Genomic DNA, 21389 nt, shown 5'->3' with positions numbered 1-21389 from the left:
TGCTACAGTACAGCTTTAGTGTTCTGTGGAGTATTATAAATGTAAAAAAAACCCGCTTATCAAAGTAAGTGCAGTATCCTTTGTTTTTAAAAACATTACTTTCCACTGTACATAATCTGTAATGGATCACCCTGTCGATAGTAAGAATTAGCAACATTCTTCTCTCTAGTTTAGTCTGTAGACTCAGATCTTAGTTGAAATTAATAGATTTATTTGCATGTCTTGAAAACATAGGTTAGGCTCCTTTTAGGAGTACATTTCTCTATATTTAGACATCAGAAAAACTTGTTCCTTCTTTGATCAAAGAAAGGCTAGTCTTTCGAAGCTGGTCAGCTAGACAATTAATAGTTAAAACCGCAACCAAAATTCTTGAAGGTGAATGGCATAGGCAAACACTTTTTATAGCTCGTGCCCTTTCCTGCTCTTATATGATGTATAAAGAGAGCTTCATGTATTTTCAAACAAGTTTTTTTTTTTTTTTTTTTTGTAAACTTTAAAAATGTCAAAAGTTTGACTTTTCTGCTTTTGCTGGAGAGATTTCTTAAGGACCCCATCAGTAGAAGGGGAGGAGTGTTGAATTTTTCACAAAGATGATTTCTTCCTCAAGTATTTGTCAGGAGTTTGAGTTAAGTGAAACAAACAAAAACCCTACCTTTAAATAAACCTGATTTGAAAACTATCACTAGTTTTTCACTGAGTTTACCCACAAAAGGAAGTGAAGACTGAATAAAACTTTTTAGAGGAGCACAGTGAATCTTTTAAATAGATTCACTTCATTTTTCTAAAAAGTATGGCTATTTCCTGAGATCCAGTGGAAAGTAATAAATGAGCAAAATAGCAGGAACTATTAAGAAAATAGTAATTTATAACCCCAAAAGAAAAAGCTGCAACTTGATGGGAAATATCCCTGAATTTGTTTATAGCTCCTTCTGCTTTTTGTTGAGGAAAAAAAGGATCAGGAAAGTAACTTCACTGAAAATTGCCCTTTCCATTATTCAAGAGATTCTTTTATTAATTACTGAGTCTCGAGTTTGCTCTGTTAAATAAATGTACAATAATCATGACTGTATGTATATACGGGGGGGAAAGAGCGGCCTATATTCTGCTCCATTCCTTTTTCTTTCCTGTACCAGAGATTCATGTACAAATTTGGCCCTCCTCCTTGGAATTGAGCACAGCCATGATCATGGCACTGTTTCTTTCCTGCACTCATGACCTCAAAAGGACCCCTCTGCAGATTAGAGGTCTGCAGTAGGGTGGAAGGGATGGATACCTGCCAGGCAGGGGCAGTTGATAGGGCTACATGCATCCTTCCTTCTCCAGCCCTGCAGAGAATCTCTGAGAAGATAATTGAGTAACAGGCTCTTATCTCTTATGTGGTGCTCTTTCAGGGCAATATGAGAGCTGGGAGCTGAGGAGCCGCTTCAATCTAGGGCACCAGTAGGAGAGGAGGGAACACTGCAGCTGCCTGTTCCATGGCACCAGCCAGAGCAGCAGCTGCCCTGCACTGTCCGGCTCCCGCTTCCCGCCTCTGACCTGGGCAGGGAGAGAAGATGAGAAGGTGGTGTGGAGCTGCCTTGCTCTTTTGCTGCAGTTTTGGGGGGAGGGCAATGCCCTCCATGTCCCCAACTCTGCCCATGGGCTCAGGGCTTCTGCCCCACAGGGAGCACCAGGGCTTGGGATCGGGGCTTCAGCCCTGCGCCTCCTGGCTTCAGCCCCGTGGGGGGCACCGGGGAGTGGGGCTTCAGCCCCGTGGGGGGCACCAGGGGGCCACAGACCCCTGGTTGAGAACCACTGGTTTAGATTTAGAAAAGTAAAACAAATTTATTCTATCAAAAGAGATGTTTTAAATGAGTTCAAGTATAAGAGATAAAGATAGAAAAGGTTACAAACAAAAGTTAAATCACTTTCTACTGGCTAAGACATAACTTAATAAGCTACAGTCTTTGTTTAAGGTAGTTTCCTCACCAGTCTTCCTTTTCCAGCAATGGCTGACTGGCTCTTAGTCAGGATCCCCACAGAGCCCAAGATGCTGGTTTTTCTTAACTCCTCGGGTGAAGGATAATTTAAGGGTTCTCTGCTGCTGTCTGTATAGTCCAGTAAACCTTTAAAAGTCTCTCTCTCAAAGTTCATTGACCCTGTCTCAAAAGGTAGGAAGATTTCCTAGGGGTGCAGTCTTCCTCCTCCCTCCACCCCCTTGAGATTGTTAAATGATTACAGCCCTGCAAATCTGCAGCTATCCGCAGACCATGTTTGCGGATTGGATGCGGTTACAAATTTTGTATGTGTGCAGGGCTCTATAAATGATTACTTTTCCCCCACTTGCCCTCCCAATGGCTTTGTTTGCCTGGCATGCAAATGTTCTTTTCTTTGTCTTTGGTCACATCTTTCTCAGTTTACATGGGAGACGCATTCAGACAGCTGGAACCACATTCCTTTGGAAAAAACCTGTTGATCAGATCCCTCTGACATGCATGGTTTAAATATTCTTGCATGATGTATGTATGATAAATGAGTTATTAGTTTTCCAGTGACATATTACATGACATCTAGGGATGTAAATACCGTTTAAAAAGTTAACTGTTTAAATTATTAAAAATATTTTGTTTAAATGATTAACCAATTAAGCGTCCGGGGCTGCTCTCGCCGGCCGGCACAGCTGTTAATGGTTAAGGTGGGTTAACCAGTAAGACTTATGCTTACCGGTTAACATTTTACATCCCTAATGGCATCTTTGAAATACAGATTATAACAATGATGAGTTGGGGTACACTGAATTGGTCAGGTCAGCTGAAACTCACTGTTAGATACCAAGGAGCGCCTTTCCTTCTGGCATAAGGATGCTCTTGGGGTTACAATGGCTCCTTAGTCTACTTGTGCTTTGTCATGCAGTTCTTTAATTAATAGCTCTCTGAATCTCCCTACTCCATGTTTTCTGTTTCTAACCCAGACGGCACAATAATAATACCTAGATCTTATGTAGGTCTTTTGACAAGTGGATCTCAAAGCATTTTGCATTTGAGGAAAAGGTTTAGCCATTCTGTTGGGTTCTGACATCTCAAATTTGGATGCAGATTTTTGCACAGTCCTCAAGTGTATTGTGTTCCCACAGACAACGCAAATCTGGAATTTGGAGGAGTGCAGTAAAATGTCATTAATCCTGGTGGGACTCTCCTGTGTATTCTTAGAAGGCAGGAATCCCACAGCTTTATTACATCTTCAGATAAACCAATTGGCTCCTTTTTTCTTTAAGTGCAAAAAATTACATTGTTACAAGAAGTCAGGAAAATGTGGTCATGATTCCTACAGCAATTTGTTTGCACTGCTCATTAGTGCTAAAACTGTGTTGCACTATGGATAGGAAGAACAGCTTTGTAAGTAAACAAAGGACTGGGAGCCAGGAGAACTTAATTATTTTCACTGTTGCTACAGGTTTCCTCTGTGACTCTGGGTTATTTATTAATCTGTTTTCCCATCTGTAAAATGTGGAATAATACTTCCTTAATCTGTGGGCTGTTGAGACTAAATTAATGTTTGTAAAACATATTGAAATCCTTGAATGAAAAGCACTATACAAGAAAATTTATTTAGCATTTAAATAACAAGATTATAGGCACCTTAGGAATTCCTTAGATAAGGCCTTAAAATTATCATTATATTCAGTAATATGCACAATTCTGTATGTGTCCAAGAGGCAGATTTATGGATGTAGAAGGAAATATAATATTCAATGTCTTGGTTTTTGTTTATTAAAAAAGCACAACTATAGCATTCCATTAACTTTTTTGTTTATAAAGGATTAAAAAGCCCACATTGCAGTGTCCTTTTGAGAGTTCCAATTTTGAACATTTTTCATTACCAGTGATTTAAGAAATTGTAACGCTAGAAGGGACTGTTATGACCCTCTAGTCTCATTGACTGTATAACACACAGCATAGAATTTCACCCAGTGTCTCCAATAGCTAGTGGGTGAACTAAATAATGTTTTAGAAAGAAACTTATATTTTAGAAATACACTTGCCAATGATTATACTACTATTTATTATTAAGAGCTGCACTCTGGTCCATAGAAGACACAAATATCAACATGGTGCATGCCCTAGAGAGTTTGTAATCTAGAAAACATGTTTAGAAAGACATAGCACAGTGGGACACTCAAAGGGGAGGAGTTCATTTAATTTTTTTCTTCCTAATGTAATGATTGTTTCTCCTCCAACGACCCCTTTGTATCTTGGAAGGAACTTAAGTGAAACGAGACTGGGAGGTTACAGCTGGCACACTGTGATTGAAGGGGGTCTTTATACAAGAAGGCACAAAAATCTAAGTGGGAGAAAGAAAGAGAGATTGCTGAGGCGTGTGCCATTGTGCCAAGGGTGGCAAGGATGGATTAAAACAGTGGTTTACAAACTGTGGGTTGCGACCCAGTACTGGATCGCGGAACGTAAGGCACCGGGTTGCGGCAACTCTGGTCAGCACTGCCGACCTGGCCATTAAAAGTCCCGTTGGTGCTGCTGCTCGGCTAAGGCAGGCTAGTTCCTACCTGTTTTGACACCATGCTGTGCCCTGGAAGCGGCCAGCAGCAGGTCTGGCTCCTAAGCAGGGGGGCCACAGGGCTCTGTGTGCTGATCCTGCCCCGAGCACCGGCTCCCGGCCAGTGGGAGCGGAGGGTGGTGGTGCCTGTGGGCAAGAGCTGAGTGGAGCTGCTTGCACGCCTCTACCTAAAAGCTGGACCTGCTGCTGGCTGCTTCCGGGGTGCAGCATGATCCGCGGTGCCAGGACAGGCAGGAAGCCTGCCTTATCACCCCCGCTGCGCCGTTGACTGGGAGCCGCCCGAGGTAAGCCCGAGCCCCAATCCCCTGTCCCAGCCCTGAGCTCCCCCCAAACCCAGAGCCCCCCTGCACCCCAAACCCCTCATCCCTGGTCCCACCCCGCAGCCCTCACTCCTGCACCCCAACCCTCTGCCCCAGTCCTGAGCCCCTCCCAAACCCCTCATCCCCAGCTCAGTTGGGTCATGAGCATCAACAGTTTTCTTCAACTGGGTTGCCAGAAAAAAAGTTTGAAAACCACTGGACTAAAAGGTCTGACATGTTTACAAATTGGGAAGGAGTTGTGCAGTGTCTTGAAGGTGAGGGCAAAAAGATTGCAACTTTCAAAAGAATAGCTTATGATATGCAATTACTTTAAAAAAAAATCATGTTTTCCAAAAATCCTAACTGTATATCCCTATATACTCCACTTAATTGAAAATTTTTTTAATCTAGTAAATATTGCAGAAGACGTGTACACATTCACTGTATGTACTAATCACTGATAAATTGACTTTTGGTGAAATTTAGTTTCCTTAGTTGCTGATGGCCACATATGGTTGTACAAAATATCTGTGATTTCACTGTGATGATTTAAAATACTGAATGTTAATTTTCATATAATAATGCTAATTCAGCTTTCTTCTCTCCCTAATCTTAGAAATGGGTTGAATTTTTTCTTTAAACTACTCGCGTGGGTTTACACGGGTTCTGCAAGCATGTTTTCAGAAGCTATACATTCTTTAGCAGACACTTGCAACCAGGTGAGTAGTGCTTCCGTTGCCCCTGTTTAAGTTAAAGTGATTGTAGTTGGCTTCCAAGGAGGAACGCAGACCCTTGAAACAGTTGTGTTGGTAGCAGATAGGAAGATTGCTCTCAATTTAGAAATCAAGTGGCTGTCTCCTGGTGATGGTTGATTAGGGTGAAAAACTACAGGGCACATGACAAGTAGAAGCAAAGTAGCACATTGTGTTTAGTTTTGTGAGGCGAGTTGGAATGTCAGAATACTGCTCTGAGAAGCTTTCTTGGAGCATGTTTTGTAAAATAACGCTACAAAGTTGGGGAGAGAGAGAGAGAGGCTGGAGACCAAAAATTGAGCCTTCAAGTTCTCTCTGGCTTTTAGTTTACATTGATGATGTTAATTTGTCATTTCCATTTTTAGAATTAGCATAGCCACAGACTGGCTCTAAGCTGTTGCATATTGCAGTGGTTTTGCCTCTTTTTTAACATTTTAATGGATGTTTTTGTATTAATTTCTGTGGTTTTGCATGCTTTTCATTTGAAAGTAAAATAGCAGGTAACACTTCAGTAAGAATAGCTTTGGATTTCAACAAGTTCAGCAGCCATTTTAACAGTGCCAAGGCTGATCAGTTTAAGAATTTACTTACCTAGACTGTTGTCACATCTGGGAGAACATGCCTTCAAGTGTCAGTTAACTTATTACTAAATAATTCCTGCCTTGCAAAGCAAGGCATTCATATTAGAGACCGTAACATGCTGTTATGACTAATCCATGATAAGGGCACATTTGTTTATAGTATGGGCATGCGATTTTTGTAGTACGTGAATATATGTTTTAGATGCAATATAAATGTGAATTCATTTAAAGAAGAAAGGATAACTAAATAGTTTCTGTCAAGCTGCATGGTGATTTAGGCATAACCTTGTCAGAGAATGATGGGGGCATATAGCAAGCTGCCCTGGTTTGGTGATCCTTCCAGGAACAATGTGAGTTCTGAGTACAACATTATCATTACTTTACTTCGCACTTTTACTCAGAACCTAAGGGTCTCTCCTTATATTGCTGTAGCCAAATTGTCTCTTAATATTATCCTGTTTTGATGTACATAATTTGGTACACAATTAATAGCAGAATTATTATTTAACAAATTCATACTGACACTCTAGCCTAAAACCTTGGAAATGGAAAGAAACTGGAGATTCTGTAGCTATCTTGTTTCTGATTAGTGAAGTTTGGACTAATACTTCTGCTGGTGTTTCAGGTTTTGTTTATATTTCAGATATGTAGAAGTATTACTCTTCCTTTCTAAATTAATAATTTCCCATACCATTGACCACGTATCCGGAAAGGTGGTATGGTTCAGTGGAGAAGATACAGGGTAGGACTCAGGAGACCTGGGTTCTATTCCTGGCTCTGCCACTGACCTGCTGGGTGGCCACGGGCAAGTTGCTTCTCTCCTCTGTTCCTCTATCCGCACAGGTGAGGCTCCTCAGCTGTGACAGACAGTCCACCTAAGACAGTGGTTCTCAACCTGGGGGTAGGCAGAGGTCTTCAAGGGGCACATCAACTCCTCTAGATATTTGCCTAGTTTTACAGCAGGCTTCATAAAAAGCATGAGCAAAGTCAATACAAACTAAAATTTCATACCGATGATGACTTGTTTATACTGCTCTATATACACTGAAATATAACTACAATATTTATATTCCAATTGATTTATTTTAGGATGATACTTTTAAAAATTGCTTTCTTTCTCATTTTTACCATAATAATGTGCTGTGACACTTTTTTTTGTATTTTTATGTCTGATTTTTGTAAGCAAGTAGTTTTTAACTTAGGTGACATTGAGGGTATGCAAGACAAATCAGACTCCTGAAAGAGGTACATAACAGTAGTCTGGAAAGGTTTAGAGCCACTGACCTAGGAAAAGGAAAACTCCGATTTCAAACCGAAGTAGTCAGGCCTGGCCAGCTAGTTTGTAAAAGTGTTTTACTAATCACACACGCTTAGGGCCATATCAAATTCATGGTCCATTTTAGTCAGTTTCAAGGCTGAGGTTTTAAAATTAGTCAGTTTCATGTTTTCAGATGTTTAAATCTGAAATTTCGTGGTGTTGTAGCCAGGATGGTCCTGATCCAAAAGGTGGTCAGGGTTAGGGGGTCGCAAAGCTATTATAGGGGAGTCTGGGATTGCCACCCTTAATTCTCCCCTGCTGCTGGCAGGGGTGCTGTCTTCAGAGCTGGACAGCCAGCGAGGAAGGCTACTGGCTGGGTCCCAGCTCTAAAGTTAGCGCCATGTCAGCAGCAGCATGGAAGTGAGGGTTGCAGGGTATTGAGGGGGTGGGTTATACCATATATCCGGTTTTCCTGGCAATCTGTTGCCCAAGTGTGGGACTGACAGCTGGAGCTGCAGCTGCTGCGCGTGCGGGTGGGGTGACAGCTGGAGCTGTGGAGCTTCCTGCAGCCAAGGAAGGTTCCTGGAGGTGGGTCTGACCCACCCAGGGAGCAGCCCCTGCAGGGGGAGAGGAAGTCTCATCCCTTCCGATCCCCAGTTCGGACTAGCAGCTGGAGCCCTGCACAGAGTAGAAGCCCCTGGCTGGGCGCCAGATTTCACAGGGGAGATCAGATTTCACAGTCTGACACATTTTTCACAGCCATGAATTTGGTAGAACCTATAGAGAATGCTCTATAGGTCAGCTTGCTGACCCTGACTAATGGGGAAAGGCAAAGAAGTTTCCTCCTCATACCTTAGCGTGTTTTTTTTTCCCCTTTGGTCTAAGTCGGCATCACATTTCACTTCTTGACTCCTTTTCCCATTTACATGGGGTTAGAGGTGCCCACAGTTCTTTGCCACTCCTTGTGGCATGGGTTTGTAGGTCTTGGAGTTCAAGTTCTTTTCTCTTCTCTTCATACTTCTCTTAACAGAGAAGTATGAAGAGAAAAGATAGTCAGTCTTCCATGTCCTTTGTTGCTATCGTTGTCTTCCCATGCTTTCTTTGCTGGTCATTCTTTCCCCATTTTTATCACATGTCCAGCCTACCTCAAACTTGTGCTCTTCAGCCTATCTATTGCTGAAAGTCTCAAGTTCATCTTCCCCCTAGTTGTCTAAGTAATAAAGTAAAATTACATTTAAAAAAAAAGTTAAAAGAATGTTAAGGATGAAACATTAAGCACTCAAAAGTTAGGAAATACTAGAATTAAGGATGCTGATACAACCTTAATTTGGCCACTTTGTGTTATAAAAGTCTTGTCCGGCATCACATAGGAAGATCCAGGAATAGAATCTGGTTCTCTAGTGGCTGAGTTTAATGCCTTAAACACGAGAGGCAACCTTCTGCCTCACTCATTGTCCATCTTCTACAATGAATATTAGTAGAACAAAGGATGTGATAATGTAATTGAAGGCTGTATCATAATGCATACATATTAAGGGGGGCCAAATCAAGGATACCTGGGTAACCATAGTTCTGGTATTTTCCATCTTTTAATTGTCTGACTTTGGAACATTAATGCTTTTCAATGTAATATTTCAAATGTAATTTGCTAGGTTTTTTTAAAAGCAAGCAGAAATAAAGGAATTGGATCATGTGGAACAATACTGACCTCCTTCATGGATCATCAGCAGGATTTATGAATTCAGGATGCTCAGATCCGCATCATAGATCTCTACGACTCTTGCTAAAAGAATAACTGATAGCAGTAGAAGGCTGTTATCCGCAATGTGGATCAGTCACCAGATGGGTGTATGACAAATTTGCCTTTCTTATCCAGCTAGTTGCTAGATAGCAGAGGAGTGTTGGGAATCGGGTGTCTTGGATTCTATTACTGGATCTGGATGGGAGAGTGGCTAGTGCAGGGGTGGGCAAACTATGGCCTGCGGGACTTTGGATCCGGGCTGCGGGATTACCCGCCATGGGGCCCCTCGCTGCTCTGCAGAAGCGGCCGGCACCACTTCCCTGCGGCCCCTGGGTGGGGCGGCAGAGGGCTCTGTGTGTTGCCCATGCCTCCAGGCACTGCCCTCCCCCCCCAGCTCCCATTGGCCGGGAACAAGGAACCGGGGCCAAAAGGGGCTTTGGGGGGGGGCCCCGGGGGGGGGGGAGGGGAGAGTTCTCGGGGGCCCCCCCCCCCCCCCCCCCCCCCCCCCAGGGGGCCGCAGCACTTCCTGGAGTGGTGCTTGGCCTGTGATAGGTCTGCTGCCACCCCGGAGCCGCTTTAGATAAGTGGTGCTGGGCCAGAGCCCGAACCCCTCCTGCACCCCACCCCCCAACTCCCTGCCCTAAGCCTGCACACCCCCACATACCCCAGATTAATCGTCCTTTTATGCTGCTACTCTGATGTGCAGGGGCCGGAAAAGGGGCAGAGTAGCTCCAGGGAGAATTCTTCCAGTGTAGAAGCAGTATAGAACTGGTGTGTATGCCTCCTCTACATTGTGCCCCTTGCAGCCCCACTTGTAGGGACATTTCAGAGACTTGTGTTAATTATGGGAGAAGTGACCGGAACCCTCTGACAATTCTGGTCTATACTGCAGAGAAGTCTGTGGGTAACCTATGATGTGAGGTTGCCATAAATTATTAGAGCAGCCTAGAGAGTCTTCTCTAACTGACTCTGAAGGCCACACAGGCTCTCAGACCAGCCAAAAATTAGTGATGCAAAAAGTGTCTTAAAATAATCTTTGCTACTGATCTGCTCAGGTTGTGCCTTGTGTGTGGCATTTCTGTGGAGAGGTGCAGCTTAGAATCTTCCCCCTCGGCTGTATTTCCAGTTCTGCCAGAAGTGACCTTGTGCAGCCTTTCATGTACTCCATCTGTAAAATGGGAATGATACTACCAGTTCTGCTTCTTAATATTTAAAGACATGTATGGAAATAGCCTTAAAGACGACCTTACAGATGACTTTGTCAAAGTAGATCCATTTTAAGGCCAAACAAATTTGACAGTTTGCCTTTAATGGTATTGTTTACCAATGTATATGCAGGAGAGCATTTCTAATTTTAATTGGGAAATTATCAAGAAAAGTTAAATATTTATCCCATTGGAGAGGAGTCTTTTTTGTTCAAGTATTTATATGTGAGTTGTATATATGGATAAAGCATACTGTGGTTCAAATCCAGCAAAGATATAGCATGTGCTTAAACACCCATTAATGTGATTAAGGGCATGTCTACACTTACTGGGGATTGACGCTGCAGTGATCGATGCACCGGGGGTCGATGTAGTGGGTCTAGTGAAGACCTGCTAAATCGACTGCAGATCGCTCTCCTGTCGACTCCAGTCCTCCATCGGAACGAGAAACGTAAGGTAAGTCGACGGGAGTGTGTCTCATGCAACCCAGCGTAGCGTAGACATTGCGGTACGTCAACCTAAGCTATTCACGTAGCTGGAGTTTCGTAACTTATCCCCATAATGTAGACAAGGCCTAAGATTACTCATGTGCTTAAGGTTAAGCACATACCTAAATCTTTGCAGTAGCAGGGCCTGGAGTTATAAAAGACTGCGCCATCTGATTGAATCCATTCTAAACTAACTATCAGAAAAGTATCAACTCAGACAATCAGTTTTTTCAAGATGTAGGCACACACAGTATATTTTTATTTTTTTACAATTTGGTGACTTGTTGCAACTAAATGTATACTTAAGAAGTTGAAATGTAAATGTAGGCTATTTTAATTTTAGTTTGCCTTAAACTTAATGGAGATGAGTATACTAATTGCTATAGTTTATGCATAAACTTCTGTTTGGACAGTTTTTTTTTTTTAAATTAAACAGCCTTTGTTTCCTGATTACACCCAAGTGGAGAATGCTACAAAAATATTTATACTATTATATTAAACATGTTCTTAACTTCTGTTTAAATTGTTGCTTTTAAACTTCTTGCAGCTAGAACTAACCAGATTTAGGGGAGTTAGTTTTGGATAACATTGTCCTGTCTGGGAGTGGATGTTTTGTGTGAAGTTACTATAATTTGAGCTAATGTGTTTTTGTTTCTAATGCTACATGAAAGAAAACAGCAAGTTGGATCTAATTTTATTTAATCATATTCTTTCAAGTTAGAACTAGTCTTAATGTTTTTAAAACTTCCTACAGATGTGTTTTTCCTTTGTGTTATGCAGGCTTTGCTAGCATTGGGCATCAGTCAGTCTGCAAGGACACCAGACCCTAGTCATCCGTAAGGCCATTGTCTTTATTGAATTTATCTTGTGGAATAAATAATTGCGTTTCAATAATTATATATGGGCTTAAAATCTTTTATTTCTTGTGTGCAACCCTGTTTTTATTTAAAGGATCTGTTGTTTCTGAATAGGAGATGAACCATAGTTTTTCTTTTTTGTTCCACCATATTAATCCAGACAACTTGAATTATTTTAAGTAAAATGGTGGTACTCGTATGTATATCCAGTGTTTTCATTTTTTCTAAACTAAAATGAATAACTTCCAGTTTTACAGTAGAAATAATAAGAAAAATGTGGGTTCCTACCAAATTTCAAGAGTTCTAAATGGTCATAAGTTGGCATGTTGTTTTGACATTGTAAGCTACGAAACTTGTATTTCATTTTCATTGCTATTAGGAAGATACATTTTTATGGGCCCTACCACCTTTTCCACTAGATAGCTGTACAGTATGCTCGGGAGCCAAAAAATCTTACCGCGTTATAGGTGAAACCGTGTTACATTGAACTTGCTTTGACTGCCAGAGTGTGCAGCCCCGCCTCCCTGGAGCACTACTTTACCGCGTTACAGCTGAATTCGTGTTAGATCGGGTCACATTATATCAGGGTAGAGGTGTACTTCTGATTTTTTCCTGCATGGATGGCAGGATTTGGGCAATAGTAATGAGACTGCCTTTCCCTCTTCCCAAAAGACACTATTTTTAGGAAGGAAACCCTTTGTTGAGATGGTAACAAGAAGTTCTTGCTATAAACACACTAGTTTTAATTTTTATACTAATAAGGGATTTAAGGTTATGTTCTTACTGCTTTGTAAATTTTAAAGTAGTCTTACTGATATACTGTGGTTCCAACCTAAATTTCAGGGTTTTTTCACCTCTGAGGGCCATCTAGTTACCCTCCTGGATAGTAGTTAAAATGTTCTGTCTTGTTTGGGTTCATGAAGTCAGGCAAGCTTTTCTTCTATTAAAAATCTGAGGTAGCTTCAACTAAGGGCATGGCTACACTTGCTAGCTAGAGCGCATTAAAGCAGCCCTGGGCGCCCTAGTTCACTACCCATCCACACTGGCAAGGCATGTAGAGCGCTCTGACTCCAGGGCTAGAGCGCTCCTGGTACTCCACCTCAGCGAGAAGATTAACACTTGGTGCGCCTTGGCTGAAACACCTGGGCGTCAGTGGGAATGAGGTGTTGCATTACTGCACTCTAATCAGCCTCTGGAAACGTTCCATAATCCCCTTAAGTCAAATGGCCACTCTTGTCATTGTTTTGGAATCGCTGCAGGAATGTGGATATGTCCTTTGAAAGCTCAGTTTCTGACAGCAGCCGTTACTGTGGAATGGTGTGTGTGTGTGTGTGAGAGAGAGAGAGAGGCGTGGGGGGAGGGGTCTGCTGCTGTCTGAATTTACAAGACAGCATGCTGACATGCTCTCAGCCCCCCAAAAACCCACTCTCTCTCCCCCCAACATACACACAACACACTCCCTGTCACACTCCACCCCACAGCACAATTTGAAAAGCACGTTGCAGCCACTTGCATGCTGGGATAGCTACCACAATGCACTGCTCTCTGTGGCCGTTGCAAGAGCTGCTAATGTGGCCACGCCTGTGCGCTTGCAGCTGTCAGTGTGGACAGATTGCAGCACTTTCCCTACTGCGCTTACGAAGGCTGTTTTAACTCAAAGCGGTCTACATCTGCAAGTGTAGCCATGCCCTAAGGCTTCCGATTTATGTTTGTTTACCAGATTCAGCCTTCTCAGAATAGGATCTTTTTTTTATCAGGGTCTCCTTCCCTTCTCAGTCTTCCCCTTTCCCTCAAATTATGCCTTTCACCTGCACCATCATCTCTTTTTTGCAATGCTGCTAATCAGGAGTGGCATTTAACACACTGATGTATTATTAAGATGCCATTTTAATTTTACCAAAAATATTTAAACCTGCAAACATTGGGGATTTGCAGTCAGCTGAACTATTAAGTTTTATGCTATTAATTTAAAGGAAATGAAATTTGTAGACTGACTGCACATGAAGATTTCAATTAGAAGCATCATTGCAAGGCAGTGTATATATTAGCCCATTCATTAAACACCTGAATGAATAAAAAAAAATTCATTTCATTAATATAGTACATAATATTAAAGTAATACAACTAAATCTAAATAGCCTGTGTGGAGAAGGGATTAGAAAAAATCTAAATTAAATACATCTACGTTGTTTTATATATATTTTTAAGAAACTGGATGTCCTTTTCCATCAGTATTTTCTTGCATTAGATTTGATTTTAGCAACTATATTTTAATTAGCTATCAGGAGCTCTAGTTTATCATTTATCATCAAGCATCTGAATATATTTTTAAAGCAGGCATTTTTTTCCTAAACCACTTTTTGTTTTTACACAGGTATGGCTTCACAAATATGCGCTATATTGCCTCCCTAATTAGTGGGGTCGGCATTTTCATGATGGGTGCAGGACTTTCCTGGTATCATGGAATCATAGGTTTACTTCATCCTCAGCCCATGGAATCTCTTCTTTGGGTAAGTCCAATCTTTTTCTATTTGGTTTTTAAACTATGGGTGGTGGGGATGGTTTAATGTAATGAAACCTCAGTATCTGAAATACCTAGACACCCTGAAACAAAAAAGTTTGAATCCTAGTAGGGTTAACCAAGCCGTCTGAGGTAGTATGTAGGGTGGAACTCAGTGTATCTGCGTGAGGTTATTTAAACCAATTTTCTCTCTGCTTTGCGTTGACACTGATACTTTAGTCCGTTTTTTAAGAATATGGGGTTGTCCTGGTGTCCTTAGCCAAAAATTTCCCTCTCTCTCCTTATACTGGGTAGTGCATTATAATTTGGTTGGTGGTTCAGTCTTCTGTCTGCCACCTAGAGATGGCTGCACTGCAGTTGTAGGTAAAGTGATTCTTGTATGTAAAGTTCTTATGGAGGTTCTATATAAATGTGAAACTGTATACATTCAAAATAAAATACTAGTTTTTTTATACTTACAGGCTTATTGTATCTTAGCAGGATCGCTGGTGTCTGAAGGAGGTATGCAGTATCATGAAATATTTGTGTTGCTTTATTCTTAAGCTGATAATGCAGGCTCAGCAATCTGTGGTGATAGTTTATTAAGCTTTTGCTTACAGAACTGCAAAGTTTTGAGCTCTGTTATTCGCAATTGCATTGATGTTTGATATCCAGGAAAACTTTTTCATTGCTTTTAATTTACTTGTGTGTTCTATTTAATCTTCTGCTTCAGGCAAAGGAAGGAAACTAATATTAGACTAAAAGGTGTAAAAAACTAGGGTGATGTCATGCTAGGAGTCTACTACAGGCCACCTAACCAAGCGGAAGAGGTGGATGAGGCTTTTTTTAAACAACTAACAAAATCATCCAAAGCCCAAGATTTGGTGATTATGGGGGACTTCAACTATCCAGATATATGTTGGGAAAATAACACAGTGGGGCACAGACTATCCAATAAGTTCTTGGACTGCATTGCAGACAACTTTTTATTTCAGAAGGTTGAAAAAGCTACTGGGGGGGAAGCTGTTCTAGATTTGATTTTAACAAATAGGGAGGAATTCGTTGAGAATTTGAAAGTGGAAGGCAGCTTGGGTGAAAGTGATCATGAAATCATAGAGTTCACAATTCTAAGGGAGGGTAGAAGGGAGTACAGCAAAATAGAGACAATGGATTTCAGGAAGGTGGATTTTAGTAAGCTCAGAAAGCTGATAGGTAAGGTCCCATGGGAATCAAGACTGAGGGGAAAAACAACTGAGGAAAGTTGGCAATTTTTCAAAGGGACACTATTAAGGGCCCAAAAGCAAGCTATTCTGCTGGGTAGGAAAGATAGAAAATGTGGCAAAAGACCACCTTGGCTTAACCACGAGATCTTGCATGATCTAAAAAATAAAAAGTAGCCATATAAAAAATGGAAACTAGGACAAATTACAAAGGATGAATATAGGCAAACAACACAGGAATGCAGGGGCAAGATTAGAAAGGCAAAGGCACAAAATGAGCTCAAACTAGCTACAGGAATAAAGGGAAACAAGAAGACTTTTTATCAATACATTAGAAGCAAGAGGAAGACCAAGGACAGGGTAGGCCCACTGCTCAGTGAGGAGGAAGAAACAGTAACAGGAAACTTGGAAATGGCAGAGATGCTTAATGACTTCTTTGTTTCCGTCTTCACCGAGAAGTCTGAAGGAATGCCTAACATAGTGAATACTAATGGGAAGGGGGTAGGTTTAGAAGCTAAAATAAAAAAAAGAACAAGTTAAAAATCACTTAGAAAAGTTAGATGCCTGCAAGTCACCAGGTAAAGAACAAATCATGTCAAACCAATCTGATAGCTTTCTTTGATAGGATAAGGAGTATTGTGGGTGAGGGAGAAGCGGTGGATGTGGTATACCTAAACTTTAGTAAGGCATTTGATACGGTCTTGCATGATATTCTTATCAATAAACTAGGCAAATACAACTTAGCTGGGGCTACTATAAGGTGGGTGCATAACTGGCTGGATAACCGTACTCAGAAGGTAGTTATTAATAGTTCCCAATCCTGCTAGAAAGGTATAACAAGTGGGGTTCCGCAGGGGTCTGTTTTGGGACCGGCTCTGTTCAATATCTTCATCAGCGACTTAGATATTGGCATAGAAAGTACACTTATTAAGTTTGCAGATGATACCAAACTGGGAGGGATTGCAACTGCTTTGGAGGATAGGGTCATAATTCAAAATGATCTGGACAAATTGGAGAAATGGTCTGAGGTAAACAGGATGAAGTTTAATAAAGACAAATGCAAAGTGCTCCACTTAGGAAGGAACAATCAGTTTCACACATACAGAATGGGAAGAGACTGTCTAGGAAAGAGTACGGCAGAAAGGGATCTAGGGGTTATAGTGGACCACAAGCTAAATAGGAGTCGACAGTGTTGCAAAAAAAGCAAACATGATACTGGGATGCATTAACAGGGGTGTTGTGAGCGAGACACGAGAAGTCATTCTTCCGGTCTACTCTGCTCTGGTTAGGCTTCACCTGGAGTATTGTATCCAGTTCTGGGCACCGCATTTCAAGAAAGATGTGGAGAAATTGGAGAGGGTCCAGAGAAGAGCAACAAGAATGATTAAAGGTCTAGAGAACATGATCTATGAAGGAAGGCTGAAAGAATTGGGTTTATTTAGTTTGAAAAAGAGAAGACTGAGAGGGGACATGATAGCAGTTTTCAGGTATCTAAAAAGGTGTCATAAGGAGAAGGGAGTAAACTTGTTCATCTTAGCCTCTAAGGATAGAACAAGAAGCAGTGGGCATAAACTGCAGCAAGGGAGGTTTAGGGTGGACATTAAGAACTTTTTCTTAACTGTCAGGGTGATTAAACACTGGAATAAATTGCCTAGAGAAGTTGTGGAATCTCAATCTCTGGAGATATTTAAGAGTAGATTAGATAAATATCTATCAGGGATGGTCTAGACAGTATTTAGTCTTGCCATGAGGGCAGGGGACTGGACTCAATGACCTCTCGAGGTCCCTTCTAGTCCTAGAATCTATGAATCATGTGGTGTGTGTATATTCTAGATCTATATTCATCTTATAGGATGTGAACAATACATATAAGAATGTCTGGCACATAATCTGAAAGAGTGTGCAGCAAGCCTTTTGCCATTATGTCACGGTAGTATTCATCAGTGGGTTGGCTTGTATGTAGAGAAGAGTGCATGGGTAGGGCTTCTCTTTATGAATTGCCACTGCTCACAATACTGATTGTCACCAGGAAAGTTTTTTGGCCATCACATGTAATTGTATATTGATGTTTTGTTTAATAGAACTATTGTTTGGGGGTATTATGTGCTGTGTAGATGCAAGATTAGAATTCTTGAAATATTTATACTTTCTCACATTTGAAATTCAGAATATTAGAATTTTCTTTGTATTTGTAGGAAGAAGTTATTGTACTCTGTATGTGTAAAACTTGTTTATCCCTCTACTTTATGGATCTGATCTACTAAAGAAATTTGTTGCTGGTATGGTTGGTAGGAGCACTGTAATTAGTTTGCTATGATATGAGCAAGAGTTTCTCCCCTCCTCCCCTTCCTATAGTAGAAAGTTGGTCACTTTACCTCTAACCATTTTCAGCAACAATATTACTTTTATTTCAGCTACCCTTCTTGTTGCTATAAATGAAATTCGAAGGAGCTCCCGGGCCAAGGGTCTGTCATTTTATCAATATGGTATGTTTCTTTATATCAATATGGTATGTGTCATTATTTAAAAGAGGATTTATTACCTGAATTTGCATACAAATAAGAACAGTGTAATTAGCTGTTTCTCTTGTTTTACATGAGTCTTATGATTATGAATGCTAGTAACAAGTATATTTTACAAATTGGGTGAAAACCTATTGCCTTATTTAATACTACTTAGACACTTGACTACTAAAGTTGTTGCATTTCGCAGAATAAATTTCCCATTAGTTTTACACATCTTCTGGACTAGTTTCCGTAATTGGTGTACACTGTGTTACATGCTTCAGAGTGGTAGCCGTGTTAGTCTGCATCCCCATCCTTTCATGTATTTATATCTGCTCCTGTATTTTTCACTCCATGCATCTGATGAAATGGGTTCTAGCCCACGAAAGCTTATGCCCAAATAAATTTGTTAGTCTCTAAGGTGCCACAAGGACTCCTCCTTGTTCTTACTGTTATATGTATTTATGAACACTTACAGAAGAGTTTACTTATAAAGTATAGGTTTTTATATATGTATAAATTTATCATCTTTTACATTATTAGAATTAGAACTGTTTACAAAACTCTGTGAATGATGTAACAAAGCTAAGATTTCAACATTAGTGTAATTTTTATTAAATATTCAGTCAGGCTGAGTCGTGATCCCAGTACAAATGTGGTGTTGTTGGAGGATGCTGCAGCAGTTTTGGGTGTGACGTTAGCTGCTACTTGCATGGGTCTGACTTCTTTAACAGGTAAAACTCAATCTTAAATTGAGGCTGACTTGATTTGAGAGAATATCCTTGTGTTTTATATGCATGGTATGACTATACCTTTTGACTCCCTTTGTTAATTGCTTTAAATGTATGAATTTTTTTCCTTTGGATTATGGGACTCTCCTCATCTCCCAATTCTACAAAGTCAGTTGATAAGAAAAGAAAAATTTCACTTTTGACGTCAACCATTTTAAATATTTTAATCCGTTAATTAGTTATTTATAAACTACACTATTGTATGATATATGACTGGTGTTTGATAACTAAGGCTTCGATTTTTGTCATGGATATTTTTAGTAAAAGTCAGGGACAGGTCACAGCTTCTGTGTTTTTTTTGTTTCTTGCCTGTGACTATGACTTTTACTAAATACATTCCTGACAAAATGGGGAAGGAGGAGGGTCCAGCACCCTGTCCCTCCCCCGCCAGCAGCAGCTGGGAGCTGCAGAGTCCCCATTGCCTCTGGAGCTGGAACGGAGGGCGGGGGGTCGTCCCACCCCGCTGCTGGTGGGGGAGTTGTGGGTAGGGTTACCATACGTCCAGATTTTCCCGGACATGTCCGGCTTTTTGGGCTTCAAATCCCCGTCCGGGGGGAAATCCCAAAAAGCCGGATATGTCCAGGAAAATCGGGCCATGCGGTGCTGGGGGCCAGGGGGCGGCACCCCAGGGCCTGAGCCGACCCAGGATGGAGACGCCGGGGGGGCCAGACTGGGCCGCACCTCCTCCTCCCACCTGCCCCCTTACCTGCTTCAGGCTTCCCGCAAATCAAATGTTCGCGGGAAGCAGGGGAGGGGGCGGAGTTGGGGCGGGGACTTTGGGGAAGGGATGGAGTTGAGGTGGGGGCGTGGGCGGGGCTGGGGGCGGGGCCGGGGCCCTGTGGAGTGTCCTCTTTTTGGACACTCAAAATATGGTAACCCTAGTTGTGGGGGACCCCTTCCAGCAGGAGCTGAGCAGTTCCAGGGTCCCTCTGCCATGGCTAGAGGTGTCTGGGAGCTGTGGGGAGGGCAGCTGCTTGGCTGCTGAGCAGCTCTGGGATCCTTCTGCCTGTGGCGGGGGGAGGGGACCGTCTGCTTGCGGTGGCAGAGCAGCTGCAGTGGGGGGCCCTACCAGCAATGGCAGCTGGGGCACACAGGAGTCTCTGCCGGCGGCCGGTCAGTTGTGGGGATCGCCCGCAGAGGCTAGGCTGCTACAGGGGTCCCCCACTGCTGGCTTCAGTAGATGTTACTGAGCATGCTTAGTTCATGTGAACATGCTCAGTATACCCTAAGTAGCACATTCAGTCAGCAGTTTTTTCACACTACAGGGCGTCTGGTCAGCTGTGGGGGGCCTCCAGTGTCACAGAAGTTGCAGAAGTCACGGAATCCATGACTTCTGCCACCCCCGTGACTTAATTGTAGCCTTAATGATAGTACTACGTAAGATTCAGTTTATAATTTTGGTGGCACCACTCTGCATACATGCATCCTGCAATAATGCTGTTTGTCTCTTTGACATTCAATTACATTTCATATTGCTTTAAAAAAGCTTGCATTAAAATCTGTCAGAACTGATGAATCTGAGTGATTTTCTAGCAGTATATTTTAATGAAAATCTCTCTGCCCCTTTGCAGATCTTTTGGAGGCAGCTTTTACTGTGGGGAGCTTCCACAGTTGTATATTACTCTCTAATCTGATTTCAAGTATATTGAGTTGAAGATATTTGAAATTAGGAGATATTTGAATGCCTTTTTTCAAACCCCTGTTATTGTTGAGATTATAGCTTGAAACAATTCTAATAATGCTATTGAAGGATCATATGGATTGGCCTTCCTATTCTGAAGACATGAGGGCTTGAGTCATTCACTCTTACTCACTCCAGTAGTTGCATTGAAGCCAGTGGGACTACTTGCAGATTTTAAAGTTTGTATGATGGGTCATTTCCTTTTAACTGGATTCAAGTTAACCCAAGTTGTAGCTGAATCTTTTTATGAAAAGAGAATCTATCATAGTCAAATATGTAAATCACTTTCTCTCTTGTCTGGTTACATAAACTCATATCCTGGGAAGCCGCGCACAGCCTTGTTACTGGGCTGTGCACTGTTTTACTCTGCATGAAGGGAAGGTTTAGGGAGGAAATCCTATTCCCGTCTCCCAGGATGTAGCTTTGAAGTTATGACTTTAGCCCCAAAGATATATGGTAGCCCAAATACTCCCCATCTGCCAAAGTAGATGAGGAAAACAGAATGATCTGTTTAACAGATTTTGTGGCCCCACATAAGGGCTTCTGAATGAAGCTGTTAAGGAGTGTGTGCATTCTCTGCATTGTAGCTCTTGCTTCCCCACCATGCAAGAATCAGAGAGACTTGATAACTGTGAGATGAGGGTTATTTGCCTGTTAAAGGGTGTTGGTTTTTTGGAATTAACTTAGTAAGAATTGGATAAACATGGCACCTTTCTTTATAGGTCTTCACTAATTACTTGCCTCACAGCTTTATTTGCTTTACTTCATCTTTGACTCCTCTATAAAATGTTTTGTGATACTTTGCATATTTTTACATTGTATCCTAAATATAATATTGCAGACAGAAAAATGAATATAAATGTATAACGTGCCCATTATGTAAGTACTGTAATGCATTCCAGGATGGATTTCTGCTACTGTCCTGTTTTATAGTATTACTTGCATGTTTTAAGGCAAATAA

General features: G+C 41.6%; 1 protein-coding gene across 1 annotated transcript in view; it reads left to right on the top strand.

Annotated features, from left to right (window-relative positions):
• SLC30A9 (solute carrier family 30 member 9) overlaps window positions 1-21389 on the top strand; it is a 64779-nt gene that overhangs the window by 21509 nt on the left and 21881 nt on the right. The window contains exons 9-14 of the mRNA XM_034771195.1: window positions 5467-5569; window positions 11656-11711; window positions 14107-14242; window positions 14715-14754; window positions 17867-17938; window positions 18583-18690. Coding sequence (XP_034627086.1) covers window positions 5467-5569; window positions 11656-11711; window positions 14107-14242; window positions 14715-14754; window positions 17867-17938; window positions 18583-18690 — 515 coding nt within the window. The remainder of the gene's footprint in view (window positions 1-5466; window positions 5570-11655; window positions 11712-14106; window positions 14243-14714; window positions 14755-17866; window positions 17939-18582; window positions 18691-21389) is intronic.

This window comes from Trachemys scripta, chromosome 5 (assembly GCF_013100865.1).
Source record: "Trachemys scripta elegans isolate TJP31775 chromosome 5, CAS_Tse_1.0, whole genome shotgun sequence".
Classification (NCBI taxonomy): Eukaryota; Metazoa; Chordata; order Testudines; family Emydidae; genus Trachemys; species Trachemys scripta.
This window is presented reverse-complemented; position numbering and strand designations above follow the sequence as displayed.